The sequence below is a fragment of the Myotis nattereri genome (genome assembly GCF_964212035.1).
Source record: "Myotis nattereri genome assembly, chromosome: X".
Taxonomy (NCBI): Eukaryota; Metazoa; Chordata; class Mammalia; order Chiroptera; family Vespertilionidae; genus Myotis; species Myotis nattereri.
This window is the reverse complement of record NC_138078.1, coordinates 26,399,099-26,420,768: the sequence shown is the minus strand read 5'-3', so window position 1 is coordinate 26,420,768 and position 21,670 is coordinate 26,399,099. Positions and strand designations below refer to the sequence as shown.

The window sequence follows — 21,670 nt, the reverse complement described above, 5'->3', positions numbered from 1 at the left end:
TAGAGTCCCGGTGCATGAATTCATGCATGGGTGGGGTCCTGAAGCCTGCCCCAATCAGGCTAATTGGGGCTGGGCCAGCCCAGGGGAGGGAACGTGAGAGGTTGATTGGTCAGCACCACCCCTGATCAGGCCGTTTGGCCAGCCACAGTGCATGTCATAGTGACTGGTCATGTTGGTCACTTGGTTTGTTTATCCTATCTAATAATAGACAAACATGGTAATTAACCGTACCTCCAACACACTTCCCATTGGCTAATCAGGGTGATATGCAAATTAACTGCCAACCAAGATGGCGACCGGGAGCCAGGCAGCTGAAGCGAACAGGAGGCTTGCTTGCTTCAGTGATGGAGGAAGCCAAGGTTCCCCACCTGCCACTGCTGGCCTCTGAGCTGCACTCTAAGAAGCAATGCTGCAATTATAGAAGCTAAATAAACACCATGCTTTCAACCAGCCGGCCAAGCTGGATTTGCAACAGTGTTCCAATTATAGAAGCCAAACAAACCAGATACCTGAGTTCAGCAGCCGAGGTCTCAGAGCTGGAGCCGAGCCTCAGAGCTAAAGCTGGCTCTCAGCTGCAGTGACAGCCATAGAAGGTAAATAAATCCCAGAATAAAAAAAAAAAAAAAAGAAAGAAAAAAAGGAGAGGTTGGGAGCTTTAGTCACCAGACAGCCTGAAAACGGCCCTCAGCCACTCACCCAGACTGGCCAGGCACCCCAGGGGGGACACCCACCCTGTAGGTGGTGTGACTAACTGAAAACAGCCACCATCCCCTCATCCAGGCTGGCCAGGCACCCAAGCAGGACCCCCCCACCCTGATCCAGGACACCCTTCAGGGCAAAAGAAATGGCTCCCACCCATGCACCAGGCCTCTATAGTATATAGTGAAAGGGTAATCTGCCTCCCAGCAACGGGATTAGTGGAGCCGCGATTCCTTCCAAACCCGGGATCAGCGGAGTCATAAAGCCGCCCGAACTCAAGAACAGCGGAGCCATGAGGCCTCCCGAACCTGGGATCAGCGGAGCTGTGAGGCCTCCTAGCACCTGGATCAGCTGAGCAGCGAGACCTCACTGCCCTGGTGACAAGCAGAGCCGAGAGGCCTCCCAGGACTTTGATCAGTGGAGCCACGAGGCCTCCTGGTCCCTGATGCAGTGTGAGAGGGGGCAGCGCCCAAACCCCTAGATCGCCCTGCGGCTCTGTGTGTGACAGGGGGCGGGGCCACAACTCCCTATCCTCTCTGCTCTGTTCATGACAGGGGATGGCACCCTAACCCCCTGATCGGCCCTGCTCTGTGCCTGATAGCGGGAAGCTCCCCAACCCCCTGATCTGCTCTGCTCTGTGTGTGACAGGGGGTGGTGCCCCAACTCCCCTATTGGCCCTGCTCTATGTGTGACAGGGTACGGAGCCCCAATCCCCTGATGGGCCCTGCTCTGTGCGTGAGAGGGGGCAGTGCCCCAACCCCCTTATCGGCCCTGCTCTGTGCACGAGAGGGGGTGAATCCGCAACCTCCCCATTGACCCTGCCTTGATTGTGACAGGGGGTGGCACCTCAACCCCCCAATCGGCCCTACCCTGATTGTGACTGAGGGTGGTACCCCAACTCCCCAATCAGCCCTACTCTGAGCCCGACCAGGGGCTGCACTTAGGGATTGGGCCTGCCCTCTGCCAACCAGGAGCGGGCCTAAGCCAGCAGGTCATTATCTCCGAAGGGGTCCCAGACTGTGAGAGGGAACAAGTGGAGCTGAGGGACACGCCCCCCCTGCCAATGCACAAATTTTTGTGCACCAAGCCTCTAGTCTATACTAATAAAAGAGAAACATGGAAATTGGCATCACTCTGCTATGCCCACCAGCCAATCAGTATGAGTATGCAAATTAACCCCCCAAAAAAGATGGCGGTTAATTTGCATAAGCCAGTGGGAGAAAGATCAATATCATATGATCTCAGTCATATGTGAAAAATAACTAAGAACATAAAGTGATGAAAAAATAGACCTAGAGTCAAAGAGACATGGAACACACTGGCAACCCTCATAGGGAAAGAAGGAGAGGGTGGAGGGAGGAAGAATTCAACCACTGAAATCATGTGCGTATATGCATAACCCATGGACACAGACAATGGGATGGTGAAGGATTTGGGGGTAAGGTGCTGGGAGAGGTCACTAGGGTAAAAAAAGGGACATGTATAATACTTTCAGCAATAAAAAGAAAAGTAAAAAGCCAGCTCTAACCGGTTTGGCTCAGTGGACTGAGCATTGACCTGCAGATTGAAGGGTCCCATGTTTGATTCTGGTCAAGGGCACATGCCCAGGTTATGGGCTCAATCCCTAGTAGGGGGTGTGCAGGAGGCACATGATCAATAATTCTCATCATTGAAGTTTTCATCTCACTCCATCTCCTTTCCTCTCTGAAATGAATAAAAATATTTTTTTTTTTAAAAAAAGTCAAAGCTGTCTTTGGAAATTCAGGTCCCTGTGACCCCAGAACTGATCTTTCACAACATTGCCTTAGTGCACAATACCCGCAGGGCACTTGGAGTCTGCCTTTCTTCCCATGAGGACAAATGAAAACTCAGTTCTCATACTGAGACTAAGGATGTGAGATGGGGAGTGAGTGTGGAGGTTAAATGGAGGCCAGCTTGCAGTGTGGGGTGGCTAATGACCAGCTAATGATGCAATGACCGGCTAATAGTTTGAATTTAGAGTGGGTTTCATTGGTCTCTACACCTACCCTCCCCCAAATACACACACTCACAACCAACTCCTGATTGGACTGTCTCATGAGGAATTGGTCAAGAGGCTCAAGTGTTTGTGAGAAACTGGTTGATTTCTAAGAAATTCTTACTGCAAATAGCTGCAGGGTGGGGTGAACAAGAAGAAAAGAGAGGAAAGGGGCCTAAAAAAGGAAACAGTAAGAGGGGGGAGACTATAAAAGAAGAGCCCAGCTGCACAGAGATCTCAGCTACTCCACGGGCCACCTCTTCAGTGTCCCCCGCAGCCGAGGATGAAATTGATTCTGCAGGGAAGAGGCTGTTATTGCTAAAAATGAGCTACAACGTGGCCACGGGGGAGAGCTACAAGGCCACTGCCTTCCAGAGAACCTTGCACCTGGGTTAGTGGTCCAGGTGCCATGGAAGCTGAAATGGATTTTGTGGACCCCTGAAATGAACAAAAGAACAGTGCAAAAGGCAGTGACTATGACAAGCTCATTGTCTGTTTGGAAGCAATAACATTGACCAAGAGCTGATAAACAGAATAGAGAGAGTCACGGGCCAGAGACTGCACCGTTTCCTGCACAGATGCACCTTCTTCTCAAACAGAGACATGAACCAAGTCCTCGATGCCTATGAAAACAAGAAGCTGTTTCGCTGGTAAATGGGCAGGGGCCCCTCTTCCGAAGCCATGCATGTAGGCCACCACATCCCGTTCATTTTCACAAAGTGGCTGCAGGACATGTTGAATGTGCTCTTGCTCATCCAGATGGCAGATGAGTAGAAGTACCTGTGGAAGTCCTGACCCTGGACCAGGCCTATGGCTACTCCATGGAAAATGCCAAGGACATCATCACCTGTGGCTTTGACATCAAGAAGCCCATCTTCTCTGACCTCGACTACATGGGGGTGAGCACAGACTTCTACAAGAATATGGTGAAGATCAGAAGCACGTGACCTTCAACCAAGTGAAAGGCATTTTTTGGCTTTGCAGACAGTGATTGCAAGGGGAAGATCAGCTTTCCTGCCATCCAGGCTGCTCCCTCCTTCAGTAACTCATTCCCACAGAACTTTGGGAGCGAGATGGACGTCCAGGGCCTCAGCCCCTGTGCCATCAACCAGGATCCTTACTTCAGGATGACAAGAGATGTCACACCCAGGATTTTCTATCCTAAACCACCCTGCTGCACTCGACCTTCTTCCCCTCCCTGCAGGGGACTCTGACCCAAAGGAGTGCCAGTGACCCCAACTGGTCCACTTCCTCACAGACACAGCCAAGCAGATCAAGTCCAAGGTCAACAAGTATGTGTTTTATGGACGGAGACACATCATGGAGGAGCACAGGCAGTTTGGGGGAAATGGCCACCTGGACGTGTCCTTCATGTACATGACCTTCTTCCTCGAGGATGAGGACAAGCTGGAGCAGATCAGGAAGGATTACAGCAGTGGAGCCATGCTCACCTGGGAGCTCAAGAAGGAGCTCATGCAGGTCCTGCAGCCCCTCCTGGCAGAGCACCAGTCCAGGTGCAAGTAGGCTATGGAAGAGATATTCAAAGAATTCTTGACACACACCCCCACCCCTGCCCAGAGCTGTCCTATGACTTTCAATAATGCCCATTTTATATCTGCACAGAAGGAACCATAATTTATCCAGAGGCTCTGTCACGTGGCTTCCGGTTCCTGGTGTCTGTAACTCTGTGTGTCTGTCAGTACTGTTTCTCCCTGTGTCATCCTTTCCAAAGACACCCTGTGAGCTGCCTGCTCTGCCCCTAGGAGGACCTCCATTGGACAACATCCCACTCTACATACACCCTTAAAGCCTGATGGTTATACAGCCTTTGGTCTAGGTGTTCATTTCAGGAAGTTTAATGGGCACAGGCCTATTTCAGCCCATCCCCCCAAAATCAAACAGAAATGCTAGCTGTGCTTTTGACTGAGAGATCTCCCAGCTTGAAAGCTGCTTTTCACACTGAGTATTAGCCCCAGGTGGCCCCTTTTATTAAGTTGAGTCTGTGGGAGAAACTTTCCAGCTCACTTCCTGAAATCCATACCTCATGTGTTCTCCTGGAACCTCTGCCCTTCCCTGAGCCTCCCCATGCTGCTTCCAGGGACTGGCCCTAAGCAGACACTGTGCCCCCACCCTGTGGCAGCTGAGGGGAATGTGTGTTCTTTGTAGAAACCTTTGTCCTGACACTTGATTGGCTCGGAGGACTGCAAAGAGCAGTGCCTTGCTGGTGTCCTGGGCTGTAGAGAACAAACAGCAGCCCTAGGCACCAAAGAAAACATTCAGTCTTGTGCCCTGTGTAGTCTGGGAAAGCAGAAGAATATCCCAGGAAATCCCTTCATGGAGGTGAAGGGTCGACTCCTTAGCACAATACCCTAAATAAATTAATTTTGGTCCCATGGGTGGTGGGTGTAGGGATAGAATATATATGTGACATACAATCCATGTTTCCTGGCCAACCTACCTTTGTGGACATCCCATTGAATTAATTAGCCATTTCAGTGGAAAGAAAGTTAGTCTGTCTTTATCATGTTCAGGCTGCTTTACCTCACATTTAACACCCACATTTTTGGAGTCATGGGAAATCTCTGTATGACAAGTCATCACATGGAGAGATATTACAAGAAACAGGGACTATCATAAATATGATGATATGCCTCAGGGATTTTTGACCCTAAGGATATTAAAAGTCATAGGCAGATTTGAAAAGTGTTCAGAAAGGTCTAACTAAATAGTTAATTTTATAAAAATATTTTACTTTATTCTATTCCATAGATGAGCATGTATTATCTTCTGTTCAGCTGAAGAGTGGAATAATTGATTTAATATATGTATGAATATATTTTCCTTCTAGATCAGGGGGACAGTAAATTTTACTGTAAAAAATCAGATAGCAAATATTTTAGGCTTGCAGGCCATATGATCTCTGTGATAATTCCTAAATTCTCATGTCGTAGTGCAAAGGTAGCCATGGACAATTAAAAAAATGCATAAAATTACTTCGGCTACGGGTTACAAGTTGTGCTTAACAAAATAATTGTCGTAATGCATTATAAATTGAGTATTATCAGAGCGATAGTTCTTTCATTATGCACGATTATCTTGGAATTCATCCCAAGTTGTAGCTGGCATAATTTTTAATATACTTTTACTGATTTTCAGAGAGGGAGAGGAAGAGAGAGAAACATCAATGATGACACAGAAACATTAATCGGCTGCTTCCAGCATGTACCCCCTGCCCCAACACACACACTGGGGATCGAGCCAGCAACACGGGCATGTGCCCTGAGCAGGAATCAAACTATGACCTCCTGATACATAGGTCTACACTCAACCACTGAGCCACATAGGCTGGGCAACAAGATCCTTTTTAAGTAATTCATTTATTTATGGTCATTTTTAATGAATAATTGAAATGAAAATATAATACTCCTAACACAACCAAAACCAAGAGGAGTATATATAAATATTTACTTCATAGTTGGTAAAATACATAACACATTGAAGCAGAAGCTAATTCAGAAAGTTTTATTAGAAATAGGTGTTAAAAATTTACAGATATTGTGGAATCAAATTGTCCATACACAGTGAGGCACTCATGGTGAATTCTGACTTATGTTAAAATGAGAGAGACACACTAGCCAAGTGAGCAGTAAATAGAAAATTGTCTAATCCTCTTCGTCCCCTGAATCCTCCTCTTTGGGTTTGGAGAGGAGTTTCATTACTCGGTGTATAGGAGTCTTCACAGACTCATAGTTCCATCCCTTCCTCATAAACATCTTCTCAATCACACCTGGCATCCTGTAGCCCTTGCTTACAATGAAATCTTTGAAGGCAATTGGTCCATAAAGTTCATCAATAATGTCTGGTTCAAGATGCCTTCCATCGGTCAAATGTTCCTTGTCAGGGACGGCTTTAGGGTTGGGAAAGGGCTGGTCATTGACCAGCTTTTTCCAGGATTTGGGGTCCAGGTACCATGCTCCATACCTTATCTTCTCCCGTTTGGGTTTATAAGGGTCTTGTTGTTTGCGGAGTTTCCTTTCCCAGTTACCTTCCTGCATGGAGAATTTTCTCTGCTGTATGTCATCTAGCTGTTTGCAGGGCCTTATATTCAAAGGAAGCTGGCTTATTTTCTTTATTTTGACTGTATTATGGGTGAGTGGGACCTCTAACTCAACTTGAAACTGTTTCATGAGGTCCTCTTCATCAATGCCTATGTCTCCAAAATTATCATCGATCCATCTGCAGAATTCACGAATTCTTCTTCTTGATTTCTGGAGCCCAGGATCCTTGGGGATATCCATTGTGCATGCTGCATTTGTCTCTTCCTCAGGAAACAAACTGAATAAATATGACTGGAGACTCTCCTTGGCCGTTTCCACGTAGGCTTGGTCTTCAGGTTCCAGGTTGTCCTCCTCGGGAGGTTCCAGGTTGAGCTTCCAGGCAGATTTGGGGTGGACTGCCTGGGGAGGCTCCAGGTTCACTGCCTCGGGAGGTTCTAAGTTCACTGCCTGAGGAGGCTCCAGGTTCACTGCCTGGGGAGGCTCCAGGTTGACCTCCTCAGGATGTTCTTCACACAGGTGTGTGGGGGTCTTCTTTCTTTCCTTGGTGCCCTCACAATACGCCCACGTGTCCTCCATCTTCCTGTCAGGATCTAGCACTTCCAGGACCTTGAGCAGGAGGTCTGGAGGGAGAGCTTCCTCCAGATTCGGGCAGTTAACCAAGGAATGCTGGGTCAGGCTGGCTTCAATGTTCTCTACAAAGGCCTTCCGTGCTCGCTGGGCTGGCGAGAGCTTGGAACACAGGTCCGCTCCCGTGGGCGGCTGCCTGTGAATCTTTTTGGGCGGAGGGCGGGGAATTCTATGAGCAATCATGGGGAGAAAGCCTTCCCGAGGGCCACGAGTGATCACATCTTCAGCAGATGGACAGCCCGTTCTGAAGTCGTCCAGTCCCTCCTTCACAAATACCCACCGCCGGCTGTCCATGGAGGTGGGGCACTTCCCAAGCTTGTTGTTCTGCCTGGAGAGATAGCGGGAAGGCAACCTGTCCCTGTCCTTGAACCAGGGCTTACATTTCATGCCCAGGGGCACGGGCTCCAGCGGTCCTGGCCCTAGCAGCCACTTCTTGCTGGGCTCCGGCTTCTTGTCCAGCTTCGGCCCTGACTGCCACGGCTTGATCAGCCCTGACTCTATGAGCGCCTTCTTCCTCAGGTCCGACTTTAACAGCCACCCCTTGTGGGGCTCAGGTAAGGGCCACTGCTGGCACGCCATGGCGCCCTTGGCCCAGGGCGCCCAGTGGCTTCAGGGGTTTGTTGTCCCAGCGGCCCCGTTGCTAGGAGACCATTGCCTGGTGCTGACTCATGCTTATTCTTTCCCGAGGTGGGTCAGCACGTGCCCCTGCACAGCCTGCATTGTCCGGGGATGGCCGGCAAGGTTGCATTCTTGCTTGTGGTACAGAACTGTTCCCGTGTATGGGCACTCCTCCACAGGTCAGCTCCCCATTCATCTTTTGATGGACTTTTGGACTGATTCCAGTTTGAAGCTGTTTGGAAATCAAGGGGTCACGAATATTTCACGTGTTCACATCTTCATACAAGTACTTTCATTTCTCCTGGATAAATTATAGGTAACAATTGAAAGGAGGGAGCTTCTGAGAACCATGTTTTTTCTATGTACTCACAGCCGTCAGGTTTTGATATCTGCCCAAATATGGGTGAAGTGAGTGAGGCATTGGGTATACAACTTAAGATGGCACCCCAAATCCCCCTCAGAAATCAAGATCAATTATCTTTTAAGGTAACATTTCAACATAATCAGGAAAACAGTGCCATAGTAAAGCCTGAGGACAAAGGATAGGTCAGTGCCCTACTATGGATCCTGTCTTTACTTAAAACCCATGTGTTGTTCACCATCCATTTTCTTTTTACAAATAATATTTGCCCTTTTTAGATACTGTTGTGTTTCTTGGAAAGAGCTTGATTCTTTGGGATCCTTTTTAAGATTTGATTTAAATAACCAGAGCAGTTCCCTGTGATAGTACATGGCTAAATACTGTTAGACCATGTGGTATGGTTAATTAACTGTTCCTCACTACTGAAGCAAGACCCTTCCATGTAAATTATTCAATGCCTGTGCAGCTAGAGATCTTCTAGTCTGGCTGACAGTAAAGGTCACTATTGCAGGCCCTGTGTGAGTATCAGTTATCAAGAATCCTTTCCAGTGGTTTCTTTCCTGGCTTCTAATATTCACACACGAGCTGATCAGTAATCCCCTGAATCATTCTTGTGGGGTGCAAGATTCTAGAGTTCCGTCTCTTTCTCTCATTTTGCTCTCTGGTTGTCTGCCTTGAGATCTCTACCCACCTTGTTCTCTGTGGTGTCTTAGCTCCATCTCCTTTACATAGCGTGACCTCTCTGAGCTGTGGCCTAGAAACAGAAGGAATGTGGAGCCATCATAGGAGTCACCTCATTTATTTCCTATCTGTGAGGCATCTGTCCCTGCTTCCTGATGTCCAGTGTCTTTCATAATTTTATCTTATTTTCTTTCATTATTTTTTCACGTGCTCCAGGGCATAAATCTGATACCTGTTACTCTACTTTGGCCAGAAGAGAAAATATGATCAACTTTTTTTGTTTCGTCTCCATCAATTTGTGAGTCTGCCTTTGCAAAGGTCTACCACGGCTTCCGAACTATCATGGGGAGAAAGCCCGCCCGAGGGCCATGAGTGTTCACATCTTCAGGAGATGGACAGCCCTTTGTGAAGTCGGGCTGTCCATCTCCTGGTACCGTCAATTCTTGCTATTCTCCATGATTAGAAATTGTAGATCACACCGACATTATTGAAACAAATGCCTCTTTTAAAATCCATACCAACCTATTTTACTTTTTTCCCTAATTCTCAGGATAACCATCTACTTCAACTTCCAAAAAATAAATAATAAACTCCTTAGCATATAACATTAGGTGTTTTACAATTTCAATGCAGCATGGATTTTTCTTGGTCATAGCCAATGATACACTAATACACAAATTGCAGATTAGATGTAATTCTTCAACCATGGCAGCAACTTGAATCTTGTCCTCAAATACATTTTTTATTCATTTAGTTATTCAGCACACATTGGTTCAGTTCTCCTTTTGTATGAGGCAGTGTGTCCAATACTCAAACTCTTGCAATTAAAGATACAAACACTATATTTTCCCTATAATCAATTTCCCATCAATTTTTGCCATCTGATTATTTTAAAGATTTTCTTCAGACATCACCTTTGAAGTACATTCTTTCTGAGTAAGTGTTAAGTGAAGCAGGCTGAAATTGCAAATCAATGAAATAGCATTAAATATATTAATACAGCTAAGATGAATTAAGATGGTTGGTATAAATTAAAATATGAAGCTAAGGAATAGAAAATCAGTGACCACGATTCAGTGGGAACTCAATCTATTCTAGAAATCGTTGCTTGTAAATTAGTATTATTATTAATATCATTATTAATATTATTGTTTCCTGCAGTATGAAGCACAGGGAGAATATCTCCATTTAAGGATACGAACGAAGTGACATTTTCATAGGAAAAATGACAAGTAGCCTGAAGGTAATGCCCAGTATATTCAAAGCCCTTTAAAAGTTCACTATTAATCCCAGCAACAACACAGCGCAGGTAACTAAGTATTACGCAGCCAGCTCTGGGCAGTGAACTTCCACTGGACAGAGAGGCCCTATAACCTCAGAGGCCAACCCCAGAACGCTGCTACCCAGAGGCTGACCCACAAACTGACTCTTTGCTAAACACAAAATAAGGCAGTCTGGGAAACAAATGCGGCTTGCTTTAAAATAAGGACTGTGGTTTACAACACAGAGGAACAGTGTATCGCAGGGAAACTCAACACTCTCCTGAATACCTGGCAGGTCTAAGGCGAGCCACACTGAAGAATAGAAGAACCGAAGGACCTTCACTACTGCCATTTTTTTTTTCTTTTTTCACCTTTTAACTAAGAAACCAATTTTTTTTCTTTTTTTTTCTTTTTCTTTTCTTCTTTTTTCCATCACCTGATTTTACCCTTTTAATTACTACCTTCTTATTTTTAACCAGTATTATTACTGCTACCATTTTACCATTTTTTTTTAAAGTGCCATTTTATTTTCTCTTTATTTTATTTTGGGATTAGTGTTCTCCATTCTATTTTCATCGTTATATTATTGGTTGTTTCTAGTTTTCATTCATCTCCAGGGAGCTGTTGCTGGAATTTGTTGGGATTAATGGCTGTTCTATAGGAGTATTCTCCTCATATAAAAAAGTCTCTTCCCCTCTTCCACTTCATTCTCTCTTTTCACTCTTTTTTTTCTTTCTTCTTTTCTTTTCTTTTCTCGCTTTTATTTTCCCCCCTTCATTTTCCCAATTTCATTTTTGCACTCCTTTTTTTGGTCCCTACTTTTCTTTTCTTTTTTCTCTTTTATCTTTTTCTCTTCCTTCTTCCTTATCCCCTAATTCTCTTAATTCATGTGGTCACCTTTATTTGGGGTTATGAATGTCGTGAATATATTTGTGTATAGTGCCTGGTACGTGGTGCCTTGTTGTGTTGTATTTTGTGCCTTTAAAACAACGCAGCAGATCCAAGCAACAGCAACCTCCTGAGCACCACACCCTCTGCTGAGGAACAGCAGCTGTACGTGAAACCTCGCCCCACCAGCCAGAAGAGCCACCACAGCTGTGAACAGCACCCACCAGAGGAGCTGCTGCCAACTGAAGAGCAGCTGCTACCGCAACCGCCCGAAGAGCAACCACAGACCAAGGAGTCACTGCCACCAAGGGAGCAACCACTGAACGACTCAACGTCTAGATATGTCAGTGAGATCAAACATGGGCAGACAAAGAAACCCCCAAAGGAGAGAGAAGGAGGACTCTCCAGAAAAGCAGCTAAGTAATACAGAGGCATGCAACATGACAGAAAAAGAATTCAGAATAAGGGTCCTAGAGTGCATAAACCGGATGGAGGAAAAAATCGACAACTTCTGCAAGAAGCTAGAAGAAACAGATGAACAAATCAACAACTTAAGTAAGACCCAAGAAGAAATGAAGAGTGATATAGCTGCAATGAAAAACTCCATTGAAAGTATCAACAGTAGACTAGGAGAAGCGGAGGACCGAATTAGTGAATTAGAAGACAAGGAAGCAAAACACACCCAAAATGTACTGCAATTGGAGAAAAAAATTAAAAGACAGGAGGAGAGTCTAAGCGAGCTTTGGGACAACATGAAACGAAACAACATACGAATAATAGGGGTACCAGAACAACAGAAGGATGAACAAGGATTAGAAAACCTATTAGAAGAAATAATATCAGAAAACTTCCCTGAGGTGGGGAAGAAAAAAGTCACACAAGCCCAGAGAGTCCCAAACAAGGTGAACCCGAAAAGACCCACACCAAGACACATCATAATTACCATGGCAAACGTTCAGGACAAAGAGAGAATCTTACAGGCTGCAAGAGAGAGATGGAAAGTTACATACAAGGGATCTCCCATTAGATTGTCAAATGATTTCTCAACAGAAACACATCAGGCCAGAAAAGAATGGACAGAAATGTACAAAGTGATGCAAAGCAAAGGACTGAATCCAAGAATACTCTATCCAGCAAGGCTATCATTCAAACTTGAAGGGGAAATAAGAAGCTTCACAGACAAAAAAAAGGCTAAGGGAGTTTATCACCACCAAGCCAGCAATGCAAGGAATGCTAAAGGGACTGGTATAAAAATAAGAAATAAAAAGATCAGAAAGAAAACAGCCACACAAAAACAGAAATGGCTACAAACAAGTACCTTTCAATAATAACTTTAAACGTAAACGGACTAAATGCTCCAAACAAAAGACATCGAGTGGCTGAATGGATAAAAAAACATGACCCATACATCTGCTGTCTACAAGAAACCCACCTCATGAGAAGGGACTCACACAGACTGAAAGTGAAAGGATGGAAAAATATCTTTCAGGCAAATGGAAAGGAAAAGAAAGCTGGGGTAGCAATACTTATATCGGACAAAATAGACTTCAAAGTGAAGGCCATAACAAGAGATAAGGAAGGCCACTTCATAATACTAAAGGGATCAATACAACAAGAAGATATAACTCTGGTAAACATATATGCACCCAATGCAGGAGCACCCAAATTCATAAAAAAAAACTCCTGGAAGATATCAAAGGAGAGATCGACAACAATACAATCATAGTAGGGGACTTTAATACACCACTGACAACACTGGATAAGCCCTCTAGACAAACAATCAGCAAAGATACAGCAATCCTAAATGACTCACTAGATCAGATGGACTTAATAGACATCTTCAGAACACTTCACCCCAAAGACAGGGAATATACATTCTACTCAAATGCTCATAAGCCATATTCAAAAATAGACCATATATTGGGTCACAAGCAAAGTATCCCCAAATTCAAGAAGATTGAAATTATAAAAAGCATCTTCGCAGACCACGATGGCATAATATTAGAAATAAACTACAATAAAAACAACCCAAAATACTCAAACACCTGGAAGCTGAATAGCATGCTATTAAATATTGATTGGGTTACCAATGAAATCAAAGAAGAAATTCAAAACATCCTGGAAACTAATGACAATGAAAACACAACAATCCAAAACCTATGGGACACAATGAAATCAGTCCTGAGAGGGAAGTTTATAGCTCTACAGGCCTATCTCAAAAAACAAGAAAAAATGGTAGTAAATCAGCTAACTCTACAACTCAAAGTATTAGAAAGCGAGCAACAAGAAAACCCCAGAGTGAGCAGAAGGAAGGAGATAATAAAGATTAGAGCAGAAATAAATGACATAGAGACCAAAAAAAACAATACAGAAAATCAATGAAACCAAGAGCTGGTTCTTTGAAAGGATAAACAAGATTGACAAACCTCTAGCCAGACTCACCAAGAAGCAAAGAGAGAGGACCCAAATAAACAAAATCAGAAACGATAGAGGCGAAATAACAACAGACCCCACAGAAATACAAATGATTGTTAAAAAATACTATGGACAGCTCTACTCCAACAAAGCAGACAACCTGGAGGAAATGGACAAATTCCTAGAAAAATACAACATTCCAAAACTCAATCAGGAAGAATCTAAAAATCTCAACAGGCCAATAACTATGGAAGAAATTGAAGCAGTCATCAAAAAGCTTCCAGCAAACAAAAGCCCAGGACCAGACGGCTTCACAGGGGAGTTTTACCAAACATTCAAGGAAGAACTAAAACCTATCCTCCTCAGACTACTACAAAAAATTCAAGAGGAAGGAACACTTCCAAGCTCATTCTATGAAGCCAGCATCACCCTAATACCAAAACCAGGTAAAGACAACACAATGAAAGAGAATTACAGGCCAATATCCCTCATGAACATAGATGCCAAAATCCTCAACAAAATCTTAGCAAATCGGATCCAGCAGTACATCAGAAAGATCATACACCATGACCAAGTAGGATTTATCCCAGGGATGCAAGGATGGTACAATATCCGCAAATCAATAAACGTGATACATCACATAAACAAATTGAAAGAAAAAAAACCCACATGGTCATATCAATTGATGCAGAAAAAGCATTTGACAAAATTCAACACCCATTTTTGATAAAAACTCTCACCAAGGTGGGAGTAGATGGATCATACCTCAACATAATAAAAGCCATATATGACAGGCCCACAGCCAACATCATACTCAATGGACAAAAACTAACACCATTTCCCCTAAGAACAGGAACAACACAGGGATGCCCCCTCTCACCACTCCTGTTCAACATAGTACTGGAAGTGTTAACCATTGCAATTCGGCAAGAAGAAGAAATAAAAGGCATCCAAATTGGAAAAGAGGAAGTAAAACTGTCCTTATTTGCAGACGACATGATATTATACATACAAAACCCTAGAGACTCCATCCAAAAGCTACTAGACTTAATACATGAATTTGGCAATGTAGCAGGATACAAAATTAACCCCAAGAAATCTGAGGCATTTCTATACACCAATAGTGAACTTTCAGAAAGAGAGATTATAAAAACAATCCCGTTTACCATCGCACCAAAAAAATTAAGCTACCTAGGAATAAACTTAACTAAAGAGGTAAAAGACCTCTACTCAGAAAACTACAGGCCGTTGAAAAAAGATATAGAGGAAGACATAAACAGATGGAAGAACATACCGTGTTCATGGATTGGTAGAATCAACATCATTAAAATGTCCATACTACCCAAAGCAATCTATAAATTCAACGCACTTCCCATTAAAATACCAACGGCATACTTCACAGATCTAGAACGAACTCTCCAAAAATTCATCTGGAATAAAAAAAGACCCCGAATAGCTGCAGCAATCCTGAAAAAGACCAAAGTAGGTGGGATCTCAATACCAGATATCAAGTTGTATTACAAAGCCACTGTTCTCAAAACTGCCTGGTACTGGCACAAGAATAGGCATATAGATCAATGGAATAGAATAGAGAGCCCCGAAATCGGCCCGAACCAATATGCTCAATTAATATTTGACAAAGGAGGCAAGAACATACAATGGAGCCAAGATAGTCTCTTCAATAAATGGTGTTGGGAAAATTGGACAGATATATGCAAGAAAATGAAACTAGTCCACCAACTTACACCATTCACAAAAATAAACTCAAAATGGATGAAGGACTTAAATGTACGACAGGAAACCATAAAAATTCTAGAAGAATCCAAAGGCAACAAAATCTCAGACCTATGCCGAAGCAATTTCTTCACTGATACAGCTCCTAGAGCACTTGAAACTAAAGAGAAAATGAACAAATGGGACTACATCAAAATAAAAAGCTTCTGCACAGCAAAAGAAACCATCAACAAAACAACGAGAAAACCCACTGTGTGGGAAAACATATTTGCCAATGTCATATCTGATAAGGGCTTAATCTCCAAAATTTATAGGGAACTCATCCAACTCAACAAAAGGAAGATAAACAATCCAATCAAAACATGGGCAAAGGACCTAAATAGACACCTTTCAAAAGAGGACATTCAGAAAGCCAAGAGACATATGAAAACATGCTCAAAGTCACTAATCATCCGAGAGATGCAAATCAAAACAACAATGAGGTACCATCTCACACCTGTCAGACTGGCTATCATCAACAAATCAACAAACGACAAGTGCTGGAGAGGATGTGGAGAAAAAGGAACACTTGTGCACTGCTGGTGGGAATGCAGACTGGTGCAGCCACTATGGAAGACTGTATGGAGTTTCCTTAAAAAACTGAAAATGGAACTCCCATTTGACCCTGTGATCCCACTCCTAGGAATATATCCCAAGAAACCAGAAACACCAACCAGAAAGGATATATGCACCCCTATGTTCATAGCAGCACAATTCACCATAGCTAAGATCTGGAAACAGCCTAAGTGCCCATCAGTAGATGAATGGATTAGAAAACTGTGGTACATCTACACGATGGAATACTATGCTGCTCTAAAAAGGAAGGAACTCTTACCATTTGCAACGTCATGGATGGAACTGGAGAGCATTATGCTAAGTGAAATAAGCCAGTCAATGAAGGAAAAATACCACATGATCTCACTCATTCATGGATAATAGAGACCATTATAAACTTTTGAACAATAATAGATACAGAGGCATAGCTGCCTCAAACAGATTGTCAAACTGCAGCGGGAAGGCCAGGGAGGGTTGGGGGGCAGGAGGTAGGGGGGTAAGAGATCAACTAATGGACTTGTATGCATGCATATAAGCATAACCAGTGGACATAAGACATTGGGGGATAGGGGAGGCTAGGGGACTGTCTAGGGCGGGGGGATAAAATGGACACATATGTAATACCCTTTGTAATACTTTAAGCAATAAATTAAAAAAAAAGTTCACTATTGTCCCTATTTGTCATATGACATATACTTTTTCCAAAGAGGAGTGATAGATGTGCAACAGAAATTACATTTACCCCTTATTGAAATTATCAAGTGAATCCTAGCTGTTTTGGACCATTTGGTAGAAGTGATGGCGAACCTATGACACGCATGTCAGAGGTGACACGCGAACTCATTTTTTTGGTTGATTTTTTTGTTGTTGTTAAATGGCAGTTAATTATATAAAATAAATATCAAAAATATAAATCTTTGTTTTAGTATGGTTGCAAATGTAAAAAATAATTCTATATGTGACATGTCACCAGAGTTAAGTTAGGTTTTTTCAAAAGGCTGACACGCCAAGCTCAGAAGATTCGCCAAGAGCCTCACCCTGGGGACTGAAGTGTCCCAGGTAACATTTTGTTGAAGGTCACCTGCCCAGGTGGTGGGGGCAAGAAGGCTCAATCCCCGGTAGGGGCCTACAAGAGGCAACTGATCAATGATTCTCTCTCATCACTAATGTTTCTATCCCTCTTTCCCTCTCCCTATCTCTCTAAAAACTTGTGCACTTGGGGGTGAGGGTGAGGGGTGGGGCTAGACCCCTCAACCTGACCTGCACCCTCTGTCATGTTCGGGGACCCCGGCCACTCCTGGCCTAGGCACAGGCCTACAGGCTTGGGCGGCCTGGCTCCCGAGGCCCCATTTTGTCAAGAGAACAAAGTCAGCGTATGTTACAGCCCTCACAGAACCTAGTACACTGCATCTGTGCATACAACTGCCTCGTTCATGTGTCTGCTTCGCCCTACTGGATTACTAACATCTTGAGGACATAGCTCTGTCTTATCCTGCTTCATCTTCAGTGCCTGGCCTGCTGCTATGGACCTGAGAGGGTTTGTTGAGTGCGTGAATAATGAATGAGTGAATGAGTGAATGAATGAGCAAGTAAGTGAATGAACAAGCAGCTAAGGGGCGGGAACTTCTGCCGCATTGCCATGGCAACGCGGCAGAAGTTACAGCCTCACACACGGCTCCCTGAAGCCCACCCTGGAAAGTTCCCCCCTGTTCCCAGTGGCCTGGGACCCCTCTCCTGGCTGCATACTGAATTACTAACATCTTGAGGACATAGCTCTGTCTTATACTACTTCAACTTCTGTGCCTGGCCCGGTGCCATGGACCTGAGAGGGTTTGGTGAGTGAGTGAATGAGTGAGTGAATGGGTGAATGAATGAGCAAGTAAGTGAATGAGAAAGCAGCTACCTGTTGGGATAGTTGCACTCTGCTTTGGGCTGCCTGACGCAAACCCCGGGAAGTTCCCGCCCTGCTCCCAGCGGCCCCACTCCCCTCTGCCAGCTGCATAGTTTGCGCAGGGCAAAGGCAGCCCAGGTGTGCGTTTTGGCAGATACATGCATTAGCACCTGGCAGCCTCCGATCCCCATGGGAGGGCCGTTTGTGGGCGTGGCCATTGGCAGAGCAGTGCATGAGCAACTGTCAGCCAGGGATCCCTGCGGGAGGGCCGTTTGTGGGCGTGGCTGCTGGCTGATCTCTGTGGTCCCGCTGCCAGCCCTGGGTCTGTTCTCATAAGGGCCACCTGCTGCCCCGGTCGCAAATAGCAGGCCTGGATGGCAGCAAGGCAGGCAGGATGGCGCTGCCCCGCCCTGCCTGCCATATGCAAATTAGCCACCATCTTGGTTGGCAGTTAATTTGCATATCTCCTTGATTAGCCATGTCGGAGGTACGGTTAATTACCATGTTTGTCTACTATTAGATAGGAGATATATATACATATATATAAAATTAGCCAATGAAACATAATGAATGAGCCTCAGGAGTTCCAAATAATGTTTCTAGAGCTCTCTTCACTCTTAAATACAAGAGGTTACATTACTGTATGAACATCAGCATCTTCCAAGTATTCATCCTACTCTGGCTATGGCAGTTAACATTAGGAAATATGGCTATTGAAAAAGAGCCTGCTGTAGTTGTTTACCATCTCCCAAGGCAAACATTTCTGAAGAGTGATTATTGATGTAGAGTACTTACCTTTCTAAATTGTCCCCTTTTTTTGCTTCTTAAATAGACAGCGTGTGAAGATTGTGTCTTACAGGTAGTTGTTACCATGACTTGGATCACTTATAATAAGCACATTTAAGATAATTCTGATACCTTGTAATGTGGCAACATTTTTCAACATCAGAATATTCCACTGACTTCCCCTTTTAGTTTTCATTTTTTTAAAAATCAAAATGACATTGTTTCTGGATCTATTTTTTCATGGATTTATTTTGTTCATTAGATTCCACATATGAGTGAGATCATGTGATACTTACCTTTCCCTGACTGGCTTATTTCATTTAGCATAATATTCTCCAGGTCAATCCATGCTGTTGCAAATACTTCTATCTTGCAAGTGCTTGATCTGTCCTCTAATTGTTTCCTTCTATAGTAGATATTTCATTTTAATTTTATAAATCTATTTTCTTCCCTTAAAATTCTGAGAATAGGAATTTGAATTTTTAGTAAAATTATCTTTTATTTCAATATTTTATCTGAGTTTTCCCCCACAATGACATAGTTTTGTGTGTTTATTGTGATCCTCTATTTTACCCTCCTCATACATCTGGCAAACCTTTTCCATTTATATTTATGAATAAAGGACTTACTTGATTCACCTCGGTAAGTAGCATGGATCTGATCTAGAATTGTGATGTCCATTTCACTACTAGGGTTTTGTTCAAAATGGGAGAGTGGAGTGTGTTAGTTATTCAGTTTCTTTCTCATTTGGGGATACATGGCATAGAGCTTATAGGTAGAATAGGAACACTTTCTGATGCCAAAATAAACACAATATTTCTCACATTAGAACAGTAGTTTGTTTTTTTGCTTGTAGGAAAATGTGTCCTATTGTTTCCCTTCTCTGCAGGTCTGTAATTGTCTTAAATTCATTCACTGTCTTGGAGTGTAGTTAGGGAGATTAAAAGGCTCAGATGCCAAAGATCTTTACTGTCCTATGTAAGGAGGGATGGGGTAGGGTTAGAGCTGAGCAAGTTAAAACAGATCTGCTCTTCACAGAGCAGCTATTTACTCTCACAATTGACCAAGGATCATCTGCAGTGTTGCAATTTCATTTACTCTGTTCTTAGAGTAAGGGGTCTCCATCTTGCTACCCAGATGTTAACAAATGTTAATATCTGCATATTTTAGTAAACCAAAAACTGTAGGTTAAATACAAGAATACTTTCTTTTAATCCATGCCCAATCCCATTCTATTCACCCTTTTACCAGAGGTAAGCACAGCTGTGATTTTAAGGATATATTTTATACATTTAGCATGAACATTCATCCACATTCAAAGGGTCGAAGACCATCCACCTATCTGCACCCTCATATGCATTGTTAATAAGGTGTAGGTTAATTTTCTGTTTTCCCAGGTGCCACGGAATACCTCCTCCTCCACCCAGGTTCACATGAAATAACTTCTCCTCCATGCTGGGACCCACGGAATACCTCCTACTCCATGCAGGATTCTATGGAATCCCTATTCCCACCTCCATAAGGGTCATATAGAATCCCTCCTCCCTCCATCAAGATCCTATGGAATCCCTCCTCCCTCCATCCAGGGTCCTATGGAATCCCTCCTCCCTCAATCCAGGGAACTATGGAATCCCTCCTCCCTCCCTCCCTACATCAGAATCCTATGGAATACCCATCTCTCTTTTCATCCAGGATCCTATGGAAGCCCTCCTCCCTCCATCAGGGTCTCATGGTATCCCTCCTCCCACCATCCAGGATCCTAAGGAATCCGTCCTCCCACCCTGAAACATGGTCCTAGGATATCCCTCCTCTCGGAAACCAGGGTCCTATGGAATCCCTCCTCCCTCTATCCAGGATCCTATGGAATCGCTCCTCTCTTCCTCCAAAAGGATCCGAGGGATCCTTTCTCCCTCCCTCCATCTGGGTCCTTGGAAATCCCTCCTAACTCCTCCATCGAGGGTCCTCTGGAATCCCTCCACCCTCCATCAGGGTCCTATGGAATCCCTCCTTACTCCTCCAGCAGGATCCTAAGGAATTCCTCCTCTCTCCATCCAGGGTCCTATGGAATCCTTCCTCCCTCCATCAGGGACCTGTGGAATCCTTCCTCTCTCCTCCATAAGGATATTATGGAATCCCTCCTCACTCCATCCATCTGGGTCCTATGGAATCCCCCATCCCTCCATCAGGGTCCCATGGTATTCCTCCTCCCTCCATCCATGGTCCTATGGAATCCCTCCTCCCTCCCTCCTTCAGGGTCCTATGGAATCCCTCCTCCCTCCTCCAACAGGGCCGTATGGAAGCCCATCTTCCTACTCCATCAGGATCCTATGGAATCTCTACACCCTCCTTCCATAAGGATGCTATGGATTCCTTCCTCCCTCCATCAGGATCCTATTGAATCCCTCCTCCCTCCTCCATCAGGGCCCTATGGAATAACTCCTCCCTCCCCCATCAAGATCCTAAGGACTTCCTCCTACTTCCATCAGGGTCCTATGGAATCCCTCCTTCCTACATCCAGGGTCCTATGGAATTCCTCTTCCTTCCTCAATCACGGTCCTATGGAATCCCTTCTCCCACCTCTATCTGGTTCCAATAGAATCCTCCCTCCTTCCATCAGGGTACTATGGAATTCCTCCTCCCTCGATTAGGGTCCTATGGAATCCCACCTCCCTCCTGTCATCAGGGTCCTATGGAATACCTCCTCCCTTCATCACAGTCCTATGGAATCCCTCCTCCCTCCATCCAGGATCTTATCGAATCCCTCCTCCCTCCTTCCAACTGGATCATACGGAATACTTTCTCCCTTGCTCCATCTGGGTCCTATGGACTCCCTCTCCTTCCTCCATCCAAGGTCCTATGGAATCCCTCCTCCCTCATTCATCAGGATCCTAAGGAATTCCTATTCTCTCTGTCCAGGGTCCTATGGAGTCCCTCCTCCCTCCATCAGGGTCGTATGGATTCCCTCCCCCCCCCATAAGTGTCTTATGCAATCCCTCTTCCCTCCTACATCAGGGCCCTATGGAATCCCTCCTACCTCCT

The 21,670-nt window shown here is 44.4% G+C and overlaps 1 protein-coding gene and 2 pseudogenes across 3 annotated transcripts in view; 2 read left to right on the top strand and 1 right to left on the bottom strand.

The window, feature by feature from the left end:
* Positions 1 to 21,670, top strand: part of LOC308511583 (tryptophan--tRNA ligase, cytoplasmic-like) — a 104,340-nt pseudogene that overhangs the window by 71,987 nt on the left and 10,683 nt on the right. The gene's annotated exons all lie outside the window — the stretch shown is intronic.
* LOC308510942 (tryptophan--tRNA ligase, cytoplasmic-like) lies at positions 2,599 to 4,240 on the top strand (annotated as a pseudogene). Its single transcript has 2 exons — positions 2,599 to 2,605; positions 2,994 to 4,240. The product of its transcript is annotated as a tryptophan--tRNA ligase, cytoplasmic-like (transcript).
* On the bottom strand, positions 6,379 to 7,980 carry LOC308510941 (protein FAM47E-like; the record flags this gene model as incomplete). Its single annotated transcript, XM_081080995.1, has 2 exons — positions 6,379 to 7,241; positions 7,329 to 7,980. 2 exons carry the CDS (start codon positions 7,978 to 7,980, stop codon positions 6,379 to 6,381), a joined length of 1,515 nt encoding a protein of 504 aa, XP_080937121.1.